Here is a 14,572-nt window from a genome sequence, read left to right as displayed (position 1 = left end):
TCAGTTTTAACACTATTACTGATAATATTCAGAAAAGAGATCACGAAACTAGCTTAAACAGAAACAGACCAGCAAACCCATATGGACACATTTATAAAAACACTCAACCCCACAAATGATAAAGAAGACAGATATATATTTGACACTTGTAGGCTAAAAAGAATTATGCTCGTTTCATTTGGGGAGGAGAGGTGTTACACTTCCCATATTAATGTCAGTATGTTTGGGTTTTCATTCACAACTTATGTGGTTTACCTGTATATCTACAAGTTTTCCCAGTGAATCTCTTGTGCGATTAGCACTATTTGAGAAGCTGAAAAATCCTTATTGAGTTGCAATAATCCCCTCATCCTCCTGTTTAACTGAGACAGGTAAATGTCAGCAAAGAGGTTTGATTTTTAAATTTTTGTTGTGGTTGCTGTTGTATTCATCTTTTGCTTTTCAAGTCCTTGTTTCACTATCTTCTTAATTTGCTTTAAGTTTTTGAATTATGCTCATTTGAAACACTGAAAAGAAGGGGGTCTTTTGATTCAAAAATGATGATTTAAACTTTTCTTATTCTTATATGTTCATAGTAGTAAAATACCTTGTACTATCGTGATTGCACTAAGTACTCCACATTAAATAAAAATTCACAATATGCCTGTAAAAATAATCAATTACCAAAAACATTCTAAATAAATTTTAAGGCTTGATAAAAGTGAAAACTTACAATTTAAGTTTATTTGTAATTTATTTTACTGTCTAAATTTGTTTATGTGGACAAAATACCGAGCTATTTATAGTAATAAATCCAGCATCTAGTTACAATGGAGTATAAGAAATCAGAGCAACATTTTGATTTCCACATAAAACTAAAGTCAATGAAAATGTAAAATAACCCCATCTGAAAATATCCTTCACATATCTAAAAACGTTTTAATTCTCTTTGTGGTTTACACATGATGCCATAAACGACTTTTTCTGAAGTTCAAAAGGTGGCTGCCAAATTAATGCATTGTTGGGGATTTTTAAATTATAACAAAAATATCAAAATAATTCATGTAGTTGATATTAAAATATTATTGTATAGCACTTTTGTAATATTGCTAACTCCTAGTGAAAGAATATAGATATAACATTTATCCAAGATTCAACCTTTATCAAGAATACTTCTCAACCACCAGAAAAGAAAGAAAAACATTCCAATAAAACAAATTTTTTATTTCAGAATGAGTATGTACCAAGATCATTCTGTTTAAGAAAAAAAAAAAAAAAAAAAAGACTGTTCCATGCACAGTTCCAGAGCTGTCACGTGAGATATAGCAATTTGGGGCAATCACCCACAGTTCCTGTTTTTCTGTGAGAGAATGAATTGCTGCCAAGGAGGGGAGAGGAGATGGTTTGCCAGTTGGTGCTAAAAAGGAACTGAGCCAGTCATTCACATAATCGGCACAAAAAATCTCACCATCACCAAGCCAACAAGAGTGGTGCTAGCAAAACCTTGGCAACAAGCCTTTTCTCCTGTCTTCTATAAATGACCCCCTTAGACTTCACATTACCCTTTTGTTACATCTCCTCCCCTTCCTTTCTCCCTCAAGACTGCCACGCTTTGATGTTCCTTTCACTCATATTTCACCTATGTAATAGAGAGGGCCATGCTACAACAAAAACCAACACTTTGTCTTCCATCTATGCTCCTCAAGAGATGCCCTCCCAAACCAGGGACAGGGAAAGAGATGGAAGGTGAGGGATACTTAAGATCATAAGGAATGTTTAAATGTCCACTGTGAAAATAAAAAATACACTTTCTCTAAAAGGCATCCAAACTGGAAAGGAAGAAGTAAAACTGTCACTATCTGCAGACGATATATTATATACAGAAAAATCTAAAGACTCCACCAAAAAACTATTAAAATTAACAAATTCAGGAAAGATGAAGGATACAAAATCAATATATATAACTCTCTTGTGTTTCTGTACAATGACAAACTATCAGAAAGAGGAATTAACAATCCCATTTACAACTGAATCAAAAAGAATACTTCGGAATAAATTTAACCAGAAAGGTGAAAGACCCATTCGCTGAAAACTAAGACATTGATAGAGAAACTGAAGACACAAAAAAATGGAAAGATATTCTATGCTCATAGAATTAATATTCTTAAAAAGTCCATACTACACAAAGCAGTCTACAGATTCAATGCAATCCCTATCAAAATTCCAACAGCATTTTTCAGAGAAACAGAACAAACAATCCTAAAATGTGTATGGAACCACATAAGGCTCTGGATAGCCAAAGCAATCTTGAGTAAGAAGAAAAGACCTAGAGGCATCCCACTCACCAGTTTCAAACTATATTAAAAGCCATAATAATCAAAACAGTATGGTATTGGCATAAAAACAGACACAAAGATCAATGAACAGAACAGAGAGCCCAGAAATACACCCACACATACATGGCCAATTAATTTACAATAAAAGAGTGAATAATATACAAGGAAGAAAGGATTGTCTCTTCAATAAATAAATGGTGCTGGGAAAACTGGACAGCCACATGCATGAATGAATGGGAGCCCTATCTTATACCATACACAAAAATGAACTCAAAATGAATTAAAGACTTCAATGTAAGCTCCTTGATGTGGGTCTTGACAATGATTTTTTTTAATGGACACCAAAAGCAGAGGCAACAAAACAAAAAATAAGCGAGACTACATCACACTAAAAAGCTTCTGCACAGGGGCACCTGAGTGGCTCATTCCGTTAAGTGTCCAACTTTTGGTTTCAGCTCAGGTCATGATCTCACAGTTTGTGAGTTCAAGAGAGCATGCAGCCTGCTTCAGATTCACACTCTCTCTCTCTTTCTGCCCCTCCCCCATTCACACTCACACACTCTCTCAAAATACAGAAATAAACTTAAAAGAAAGCTTCTGCACAGCAAAGGAAACCATAAAAAATAAAAAGGCAACCTACCAAACATGAAAAAATACTCACAAATCATAAATCTGATAAGGGGTTAATATCCAAAATATATAAAGAACTCATACAACTCAATAGCAAGAAAAAATCCAACAACAAAAAAAAATGGGCAGATTTCCTGAATAAACATTTTTCCAAAAAAGACATAGATGGTCAATACACACATGAAAAAACATGCAACATCACTAATTATCAGGGAAATGCAAATCAAAACCATAATAAATAAATAAATAAATACCACAATAAGACACCACCTCACACCTATCAGGAGGGCTATTATCAAAAAGACAAGAAATAAGGAGTGTTAGCAAGGATGTGGAGAAAAGGGAACCTTAGTGCACTGTTGGCAGGAATGTAAATCGGTGCAGCCACCATGGAAAACAGCATGAGGTTTCCCAAAAAAAAAATTACAAATAGGGGGCACCTGGGTGGCTCAGTTGGTTGACTTCAGCTCAGGTCATGATCTCATAGTTCGTGAGTTCAAGCCCCCTGTCAGGCTTTGCACTAGCAGTGGGGAGCCTGCTTTGGATTCTGTCTCCCTCTCTCTGTGCCCCTCCCCCACTTGTGCTCTCTCCCAAAAATAGATAAACATGAAAAATAATTATTTTTAAATAATAGTTAATAAAATATTAAATAAAAATATTATTTAAAAATATTATTATTTTTAAAAATTAGAAATAAAATTACCATTGGATCCAGCAATTCCACTTCTGGGCATTTATCTGAAGAAAACAAAAATACTAACTTGGAAAGATATATGCACCCCCATTTTCACTGCAGCATTATTTACAATAGCCAAGACACACGAGCCACCTAAGCGTCCATTAATAAATGGATAAAGAAAATGTGGTACATACGCACATACATACATACGCGCACACACACACACAGGAATATCATCCATCCGTAAAAAAAGAAGGAACTTTTGCCATTTGTGGCATGAATGAACCTTGAAGGCATTACGCTAAATGAAATAAATCAAAGAAAGAAAGACAAATACTGTATGATCTTACTTATATTTGGAATCTAAAAACAAAGCAAAACAAAAACCCTGAATATGGAGGGTGAAGGGAACAACATGGCAGAAGGTGACCTATAGGTACAAACTTCCAGTTATAAAATAAGGAAGTCCTGGGAATGTAATGTAAAACAATATGACTACAGTTAATCATACCGCACTGTATATTTAAAAGTTGCTAAGAGATTTGATCTTAAAAAATCCCAATCAAAAGAAAAAAAATTGTAACTGTGTGGTGATGAATGCTGACTTATTGTTATTTCACAATATTAAAAAAAAATACTTTCTCTGAGACAAAAGACATGAAAATTCTTTTCAATAGACTTGAAGAAAAAAAAGACGCATGCATGTGTACACATCTGAGAGATTATGTGGCAGCATTACGTGAATATATGGATAATCTCAATCAGTCCTCAAAGAGCTCCACAAAGTAGACACCCTTATCATAATTCTCCTTCTATAGATGAGGAAATGAAGTCTGAAGAAGTGTTTTCCCAAAGCTAATAAACTAGTACTTGAAGAAGCTGAATTATGTAACTATGTGATCTGATTTCACAGCCCATTCTCTTAAAAAGCATTGTTACACAAGATACATATACCCTAAAAAGGAAACATATTCCCTAGCTTTCTGTGTGAAAGTAAACGAAAGGTTAGTAGAAAGAGATACAAGTATACCCCAGAAGACTTTTTAATCCTGTTACATCAGGATATAAAAGATGAGGCTTTTTGGTTTTTAATGTTTTTAAAGTGGGAGGTTGTATTAAATCATGGTTACAAAGATAAACCTGGTTTCAATCCCACTTCTGCCTTAGTCAGGTGATTAATAGTTTGTTACCTAATTCTCTAACCAGCCCCACCCCCATTTCTTTCTCTGCAAATGAAAATAATAAACTCATCATACCTTTTCTCTAACGGGGGCCCTATTTTTAAAAACTATAAAAGAGGCTTAGTTTTTAAAAGCTGTACTTAGTAAAATACAACTACTGGCACTGAAATAATTAACAGATCTAAAACTATAGGTAAACACTCACTTCCATTCAGAAAAGTTAGCACCAATTATAACATTTTCTAAGTGCTGCTTTATGTTACTCGACAATGTATCTAACATCGCTACCTGACCACTTGTCTTACTAATGATAGACTTTTGAGGAAGTTATATGTCAGTTACCCAATTTGTTAAGAATAACTGAGGTTAGGGGCACCTGGGTGGCTCAGTCTGTTGAGAGTCCCACTTCAACTCAGGTCATGATCTCGCAGTTTGTGAGTTTGAGCCCCTCATCGGGCTCTGTGCTGACAGCTCAGAACCTGAAGCCTGCTTCGCATTGTGTCTCCTCTCTCTGCCCCTTCCCTGCTCATGCTGTGTCTCTCTGTCTCTCAATAATAAATGTTAAAAAAATTTTTTTTAATAAAAAAAAAAATAACTGAGGTTGGATTATGAATTCAGCTTTTTGCTAAACACTATAAAGGATACAAATAAGTACAACACATGGTCTCTGATTTTAGGGAGTTTATAATTTAATTGTTAAAGGCAAAATTATGCGTGAAAGTTATATAAAAATACTTTTTTTTTTTTTTTACCCATAAGAGTAACAGGAAAGGATGAGTGTAAACTGGAGGATAAGAGTTTTGTGAGACTCTGAGCTAGTCTTGAAGAGTAATTAAGATTTAGACTGGTCAAGAGCCTTCTTTTGGGAGGGGGATGGGTAATGCCATGCGTTGCTGGTATTAACTTCTATTGGGATGCTTGCCAGCATGTAGTATTAACATTGTCATTGCATGAAAGTTTACTTTTTTTATAGGTATCTCTCATGACATATATTTTTAAATGTTTGTTTATTATTTTGAGAGACAGAGAGTGAGAGAAGAGAGAGACAGAGACAGAGACAGAGAGAGAGAGAGAGAGAGAGAGAGAGAGAGAGAATCCCAAGCAAGCTCCACACTGTCAGTGCAGAGCCCAACATGGGGCCTGAACTCATGAACTTTGAGATCAGGACCTGAGCCGAAATCAAGAGATGGACACTCAACCGACTGAGCCACCAGGTGCCCCTAAAGCAAGGTTCTTAATACAAATCTTTAAATAATATTTGAATATACAATCATGTTTTCTGAATTAGAAATATTCACAGTAAACAAAAAAAGTACTCCTTGTCTCTCACTGAATTTTACTTTTCTAAAAATTTTAAATACTTATTTATTTTTGAAAGATAAGAGCACGAGAGGGGGCGGGCAAAAAGAGAGGGAGACAGAATCCAAAACAGGCTCCAGGTTCTGAACTGCCAGCAGAGCCGGACGTGGGGCTCCACTCACCCCACTCACAATCTGTGAGATCATGACCTGAGCCGAAGTCGGATGCAATGCTTAACTGACTGAGCCACCCAGGCACCCCTCATTGAATTTTACTTTTTAAAACACTATGTTAGCTGTGGTTTTATATATTTTTTAAAGAAACTTACGTTTTAGAGACAAATACTGAAATATTTACAGATGAAGTGACATAATTCCAGGATTTGCTCTACTTCAAAATAATGAAAAGGGGCAAACTGGGTAACCTTGAGTTGGTAAATCGTTGAAACTTGGTAAATATAAGAAGGCTTCTTATATTATTCTGGGCACCACTTTTTTATATGCTAATATTTTTAATCATAATATCTTTTAATCTACCAAATTAGAGTACTGCTAGGAAAAAAAAAGATCAATATTCATATGGTAATTAACTATATTCTAATGTTTCCACAAGTTTTTACAACCACTTACAAATGATAAATAACAAAATGAAATTGACTAGAGGGTCTACTAATCAAAGCTTTACAAACTAAAGGTTAATTCAAGAAACTTTGCTTAGTTCAGGAAGCCTTCAGAGCTGTTGTCAGTGTTAACTCAAAATAGTTCTACTATCTTTTTTCACTTTTTTTAATTTCAAAAAATTAGCTTAAAATGCTATAAATCAAGCACAAACCAAATACAGTATCATAAGGAGAAGTTAATGTCAGTCTTAAACCACCCTGCTTTGTGGTTTCAGGTACTGAAATGTAAACTTTCAGGGCGCACCTGGGTGGGTCAGTGGGTTGAGCTTCTGACTCTTAATTTTGGCTCAGGTCATGAACTCATGGTTTGTGAAATCGAGCCCCAAATCGGGCTCCGTGCTGACAGTGCAGAAGAGAACCTGCTTGGGATTCTCCCCCCGCTCCCCCCCACCTCCCACCCCTCTCTGCCCCTTCCCTGCTCTCACTCTTTCTGTCTCTCAAAATAATAAACAAACATTTAAAAATATATGTCATGAGAAATACCTATAAAAAAATGTAAACTTCCATGCAATGACAATGTTAATACTACATGCTGGCAAGCATCCCAATAGAAGTTAATACCAGCAACGCATGGCATTACCCATCCCCCTCCCAAAAGAACGCTATCAGGGACTAATTCCATTTTTATTTCTTCCTGTTACCCACAAGCAGGTGGCAACATAACACCAGTTTCAATACAGCAGGCAAAGTTACCCCTCTTCAGAAATAGATGACCACTGAAACAAATCCCTGAATTCCTTCAAAGGAATAATTTCCTTTCACCCGGGTTCAAAAGCATTTCATGTAAAAGCAACTTCATTATTCTGAGTGTACATTTCTTGAACTTCACCACCAACAACAAAAACCATTTATTAAACCCAGAACTGGCTACCTATGTTTACCTCATTTAATTCTCAATGCAACCTTATTTTATAGATGAGAAAACAGACATAGAAAGGCTAGGTCCCTTTTGGAGTATGTGTTGCAGAAAGGATCTGAATCTACATCAACTTGACATCAAAATCCATCCTCATAACCACCTCACTATATTGCCTCCCATAAAATTAGTCTATGATCAATGATGTTGATTACGGACATAAAGATGGTCATACAACCTGACAAATTTAAAGCAAGCATCAAATCTTAAAGTGGACTTCCGGAGTGATTAGCGTTTCAATAAACTTCTAATCCAACAAGAGGATACAATCTGTAAGTAAAAGATTAAGTGACTTTTACTGTATTAGTTTTGTATGAAAAAAAAGCTTTTAATAAATCAAAATTATCAAATGAATTTTCTGATACCGAATGAGACCCTCTAAGTTTCATGAAATTTTTTATGTAAATAAGTTTCCTATTGAGCTTGACAGAAAAAGCAGTCATTTAGTTATCTACAAAGTTAAATACCAGTAAATTAAATATCGCTATCAAATGTCAAATGCCAACCAATTCCATCTTGGAGCAAAATGTTTACCATTACAGAATCAGAAGTCCTCAGGAACACAAATCAGGCCTGGACACTTCCAAATAGTGAATGAGAACCATCTGGCTAACTCAATGTTCAGAAGTCGTTTGATTTTAGTAACAGGGGTAAGGGCCATCCATTTATAAAAATCAGTGTTTTGCATTTATGCATTCTCCCCTCCGAGAATGGACCGCATGGACCAATAATTTATAACCTCACATGTTATCTATTCTGGCTCTGATCTGTTCACCATGCTACATTACTGGAGCAGCATACAAAATTCGGAAAACTCAACAATAAAAGCCTGGCAAGTCACTTTGCAAAGCACCCTGGCACCCAAACATAAGTGCTTAAAATGTTTTTCTGCTACCAGTAACATACTTTTTTTTTTTTTTTTACAAGGAATACTTTTCAACACAGCAGAACTGCTACTCAACTCCCCTCAACCTGGCCCAAGTGAAGAGAAAATGAAGCAGTGGTAATAAAAATGCCAATATGAAAGTTTCCTTGGGTGTTTTGAAAAAGGGAAAAATCCATCGAAAGTCCCTGTAAAATGTAACGCTTTTTAAATGTTTCTCCTGGAAACCAAGTCAGTTGGCTGAGCTGCGCTTTTTTGTGTGTGTAGGAAATGACCCTGCTCTGAACTCTATGCTGAGCAAGTGAAATGCTGGTGAATTATCGATCTGCCGTGGGAATCGGATCTCTCTGGGTCTTCCCTCCTCTACTACTTCCCAGCAGGAACGGAGCGCCGAAATCCTTTAATTCCGGGGCTAAGCACTTCGGTCACCTCTCCAGCACCCTCCATTCGGCCCCCACCCCGCTTCACCTGCGATGCTGACGCAGGTGAACGCTTCTTTTAATAATCCCACCCGGACAGATGGACGACCTACAAGCATATTAGCTGCTGCGGAAACAGCCATTCCGAATGCGCTTTCAATCGAACGAGACTCTGAACTCCAGTGTAAATTGCCTTAGACGAATCCCCCACCAAACCCATTCTTCTCTGAGAGGTCAGAGAATCAGAAATGGTTGCATTTGCATTTCCAGGACGGACACACATACACACACACACACACACACACACACACACACACACACCCCTTTCTCCGGGATTTTCTCAAACCACATTTAATAAAAGTGCTGACCCACAGAGACACACAGGCATTACTGCCATACCCATCATCTCATGCCTCACTGACCTGGAAGAGTCTTGAGAAAGAGGAAAAAAGATGAAGCGAGGGCTTCCTATCGGATTCATGGTCTGTCCCCCTAAGTTTAAGCGCACGTAAGCCCCAGCAGCGGAGCCTCCAAAGAGGTAAAGAAAGAAAAGGGGCGGGGAGCGGGGGGTTCTGCTGGCAGAAGCCCCGACGGGGCGCCCGTCCGGGGCGCCGGATTTCCCTCTCTTTTCCCTTCCTCCCCACCCCCGGTCCGCCCGGCGGAATTCCTCCCCCGCCGCGGGCCGGGAACAATGCCGCGGCCAGGACCCCCGCCCTCCGTCGCCCGCCACTCACCACCCAGGTCAGTGCCCCGTTGCCGCCGGCTCCCGCGCCGCCGCCGCCGCCCGCCTTGGCCATGGCGGGTGCCTCCGCTCACAGGCCCCGAGGCCGCGGCCGCCGCTCCCGCTTCCCTGCGGGCCGCCGGCCCCCGCTGCTCCGCACCGACCGCTCCGCTCGTCGTGTTCCTAGCGGCGCCGCCCCCCGCGCCCCATCGTCGAGACCCGGGGCGGACGCCCGGCCGAGCCCGCCGAGGAGGCCGCGCCGCCCGGCGCCCTCAAACTCGAGGCGCGGCGGCCGCGTCGCCCGGGCCTAGGGCCGCCGCTGAGGAAGAGGTGGAGGAGGAGGAAGCAGGAGGCCGGCGGCGACAGAGCCGCGGCGCTTCCTCCTCGCCCGCCCGCCCGCCCGCCCGCGGGCGCCGCAGCAAGCCGGGCCGAGGCCGGGAGGTGCGCGCGGCGAGCGCAGCCGGGGAGCCCGGGGCGTCCAGACGTGGCGGGGACGCAAAGGCGCCTTGTCCTTCCTCACACTCCGCGAAGGCGGGCCGCTGGGGTTGCGGGAGTCGCCGCCGCTGGTGCCGCTGCCTCAAAGGCCGCCTTCGTCGGCCGCGCTGCACCCCGACTTCCTCACATCCACACACCGAGAGGGACAATAAACAGAGCCACCACCGTCGCGGTCGCCTCCCTCTTGTCCGGCATAACACCGCACACACACATTCGCACACCAGGGAGGGCGGGAGGGAGCGGCGGCCGCCCCGCTGTCAGTCAGAGCCTCGGCGCCCAATCGGGGCCTTTTAGCCGCAACCCCTCGGCCAATCCCAAAATTCCAAGCCCCCGGAGGGGCGGGACCCGAGGGGGAAACGTCATTGCGGGTAGCAACCGAAGGGAAGACTTGGGGTTTTTGTTTGTGTGTGTGTCTGTGGGTTTTCCATTTGAGGGGTGAGCGGGGGCTGCTGTCAAGGGTCGTTTGAGGGCGGCAGAGGGAAAGGGTCGAATTGGCCTCGGGTCGATTGTACTCCTCCGAGTACGCTGTTTACTATAAGATCGGCTGGCGAAGCCGAGGCATTTCTTTGCCTGGGGCCGCTGTGGGGGGAGGAGGGAGAGAAGCGGGGCGGGGGGGGGGGGGGGGGGTGGCAGGAAGAAGCCGAGGGCAGTCCCAAAGGGAAAGTATTTTTAAAGAGCGGTTGTAAACCGCAGGCAAGACGTTGTAGATCACTGGTGCATGGAGGGCCCCGTGACCCCGGCCTCCCCAAGGCCCCGAGTGGACGCTGCTGTCGGAAGAATCCTCTGCTCAGACCTTCCCCTCCTCCACCTCTTTCCCTCCCGCTCCTGTCCTCCCCTCACCCTCAAAAGGGATCCGGTCAGTTTCAAGGAAACTGCATTTAAAGAACTTGAATGATAAGACGCACAGAGAACGTTCCAGGGGAGGAATGCAGCGTGGGTTGAGGGTTCTGTTTCTACTCTTTGTTGACCTTTCTCTCTCCGCTGAACAATGCGGATTTGCCACTGTCACTTTTCATTCTTATCTGTCCAACTACCTCTAAGAGGGCATGTTTAATTTTTTAAACTGCTTTCAGTGGAATTCTCAAACGCACACTAAGGAATAATTTCATTCCCATTAAAGCTTTCTAAGAAAGAAAATTACCCGTATAGCCGCACCAAAGTCTGGCAGAGGGAAGAAGGCACTACCTCACCCTGCTTTTCAATGTAATTCCATTCAACAAGTATTGATTGGATGCACACCCTACCAACCCGTGCCAGGCTCTGCGATGGGTTCAAAATAAAAAACAGGACTCCTGATTTCAAATCATGTATAATCTGGCTTGTGAGATAGACTAAACGGGGGTTAACTATTACTAAAATGAGTTCTTGGGGGCATAAAGTGCCACCAAATAGCTGTGAAAAGAGAGCTTTTTGAAAGATAAAAAGCCGTATTGCTGCTTTGTGGAAAAGGCATTTTTTGTGAACTTCTCTTCCAACTGTGCATTTCCTCTCAAGGGAAAACAAAAATGTCTCAGGTCACATATTTTAACTGCCTGCTGAGTCCAGAGAGGTGGGGAACTCTGGAACATGGAAATAATTTAAACAGTTTTTCTTAATTAGCTCTCTAGTGGCCATGTAATTCTGGCATATTTGGGACTTTGGTTTAGAACAGTGAAGCCTTTCTTTACCTTGAACTTGAGGTGCAAGCTTGTAAATCAGACCGACCAGGGCTAATCTGGGCTCTGAACCTGACCAGCTAAGTATTTGTGCCTTGTTATTTAACTTCCCTGAGCCTCTTTGTGCCTCGTTAAGATGAGGATTTTTGCTCTTGTGCTTAGTGTGACTTTACACTTCAAAGTACATATAGTTTATAAGTTTGAAAGGGGTAAATAATTTTAGAAGTTGTGAGGGTTTTTTTAGAAAGATACGTGCATTAAGTAGAACCCAAGCTATAAAACATACAACCGTCTCCTTTTTTAAACTTCAGTTTTCAAAGCTCTTCAACCTCAGACTTTAAATGAACAAAACAATATATTCAAAAGTCAGATAGGTTAATTAATGGAAATTCGTGTTTATCTTTTCACTTGCCTCGTGCATGACTTTTAGCTAAGTATGAAGACTCTGTAGTAAATATAACTTGTCGTATTTTTATGAAACTGACTTACCTAAAAGAATCACAAATAAAAACGTAGTTGAATATACATGCAAATCAACAGCTTAAAACAGAAATTCATGAGGAATGGGAGAAAGTATCTAGATCAAAAATATCTCCGCCCCTGGGGCGCTTAAGTGGCTTAGTCAATTAAGCATCCAACTTCGACTGGGCTCAAGTCATGATCTCCCAGGTTCAGGTTCGTGGGTTCTAGTTTGTGCTGACAGCTCAGACCCTGGAGCCTACTTCAGATTCTGCGTCTCCCTCTGTCTGCCTCTCCGCTGCTGGCACTCTGTCTGTCTCTCAAAAATGAATAAACATTAAAAAAAAAAAAATCTCAGCTCTTGAAGAACTGTTGTTGTGTTGTTGTGGTTGTTGTTGTTTTAGCGTGTGTAACAGACTTAATATATCTTTATTATAAAATTGGTTTTACCCAACTTGAGCGTATCTTTCCCTTCTGAGCTTTTGTCAAATAATTTTCATTCATGTACTGAGTCATTATAGCAATAATTGCCACATTAAAAAGCTTCTATATCAGTTTTGTCGTGTTTGGAATACTACTTTATTCGTAGGTGCATGTTACATTTAAAGATTTACTTTCCACCCTACAGCAAACACCAGCCAAAATAAAAAATTGTACAAATCAAAATCAGTTCTGTAAACTGTAAAAATAAAGGCCTTTAACCAAACTTACTGAGTAGCTTCCATGGGAGCGTATCCTAACTACTTAAAAATTTTTATTTTTAGATTTTATGTTTCCCTATTATAAAAATCAAAGAAATCTACTTCTTAAATGTCTTCTGTGTGTTGGATACTCAGGACCTGGGAATACAAAAATGTAATGGGGGCGCCTGGGTGGCTCAGTCGGTTGAGTGTCCAGCTTCGGCTCAGGTCATGATCTCGCAGTTTGTGAGTTCGAGCCCCGTGTCGGGCTCTGTGCTGACAGCTCGGAGCCTGGAGCCTGCTTCGGATTCTGTGTCTCCCTCTCTCTCTGCTCCTCCCCCACTCGTGCTCTGTCTCTCTCTCTCTCTCTCTCTCTGTCAAAAATAAATAAAACATTTAAAACAAAATGTGATGAAGATGTGGTCTCTGCCTTGACTTCACACCTTGTGTCATATAGTTTTGAGCTAGTATTTTAAGTCAAAAGCTATTTCATATTTATTCATTTGCTATTCAATAAACAGTCTACCTGATGCATCACACCTATCATTGCACATTATACACAGCAGGTAATGTAATCAATAAATAAATCATCTAAGCAGATTGTAATTCAAGACTATACTTGAGGTACCTGGCAAAGTTTCAATGGAGTTTCCACTTAAATCATGTATTGTTTCAACATTGAGATTCAGCTGGGGAGTTGGGGAAGGAATCTTTAATCTACTAAGCATTTAAATAAGTTAATGTTTGAGTTCAAGATTCAATGCCTGCCAGCTGACCTCTCCACCCCACTGTGTCCGTTTTGATGGATCCTTTATATATACAAGTAGCTAGGCAAAGAATGAGAAAGAATCATGTCTGGTCTACAGTTAACCCACTAAATGGTTGTCTAGGTAATATCGTCCAGGTAGACATTGTAAATGTAATTTAATGTGTTAAATTTCCTTAGGAATGAGCTTCAGGTAAAGAAGAAAGCTACCATCAGTGTAATTTTTTGGATTTCAGCATTTCTATAGTAAATATAATAGACTATTAACTGATTTTTGAAAGTACTTAACTGCTGCAAATATTTTATAAGTATATATTTACTTTTAAAAAGTTACTTAAGAACCAAAGGTAACAAATGTTTATGGATGGCTAAAGATATCAATGACTACCACATTCCTGAGTGTTATCACCACTGGGAAGACAGATAAAGGCTAAGGGTCTCCAATTTGTACCTATAATAAGTATGGGATGTTTGTTTTGTTTGACTTTTTTTGGCCAAGTAAGCTAAGCTGATCCTCTGTTGATGTCTCTAATTACTTATAGAGACAGAAGGGACATTTTCAGATATTTTAGATGATATAGGTCAGCAATAATTCACGGCTCTTAACTACTCTGCTGAATTATATAATATGGAGAATATAATTAGCTCATGCCTTAGTTAAAAAGGCTGTACTTGGGGCGCCTGGGTGGCGCAGTCGGTTAAGCGTCCGACTTCAGCCAGGTCACGATCTCGCGGTCCGTGAGTTCGAGCCCCGCGTCAGGCTCTGGGCTGATGGCTCAGAGCCTGGAGCCTGTT

General features: G+C 40.7%; 1 protein-coding gene across 2 annotated transcripts in view; it reads right to left on the bottom strand.

The window, feature by feature from the left end:
• The window catches only part of TOP2B (DNA topoisomerase II beta), a 65,449-nt gene extending 54,996 nt beyond the window's left edge, over positions 1 to 10,453 (bottom strand). For both annotated transcript variants that reach the window (XM_047874384.1, XM_047874385.1), the window contains exon 1: positions 9,736 to 10,453. In XM_047874384.1, coding sequence (XP_047730340.1) covers positions 9,736 to 9,798 — 63 coding nt within the window. In that variant the 5' untranslated portion in view covers positions 9,799 to 10,453. The remainder of the gene's footprint in view (positions 1 to 9,735) is intronic.
• Positions 10,454 to 14,572: the final 4,119 nt, after the last annotated feature.

This window comes from Prionailurus viverrinus, chromosome C2, assembly GCF_022837055.1.
Source record: "Prionailurus viverrinus isolate Anna chromosome C2, UM_Priviv_1.0, whole genome shotgun sequence".
Classification (NCBI taxonomy): Eukaryota; Metazoa; Chordata; class Mammalia; order Carnivora; family Felidae; genus Prionailurus; species Prionailurus viverrinus.
Note: the sequence above shows the minus strand (reverse complement) of the source record. Positions and strands in the feature narration are given on the sequence as shown.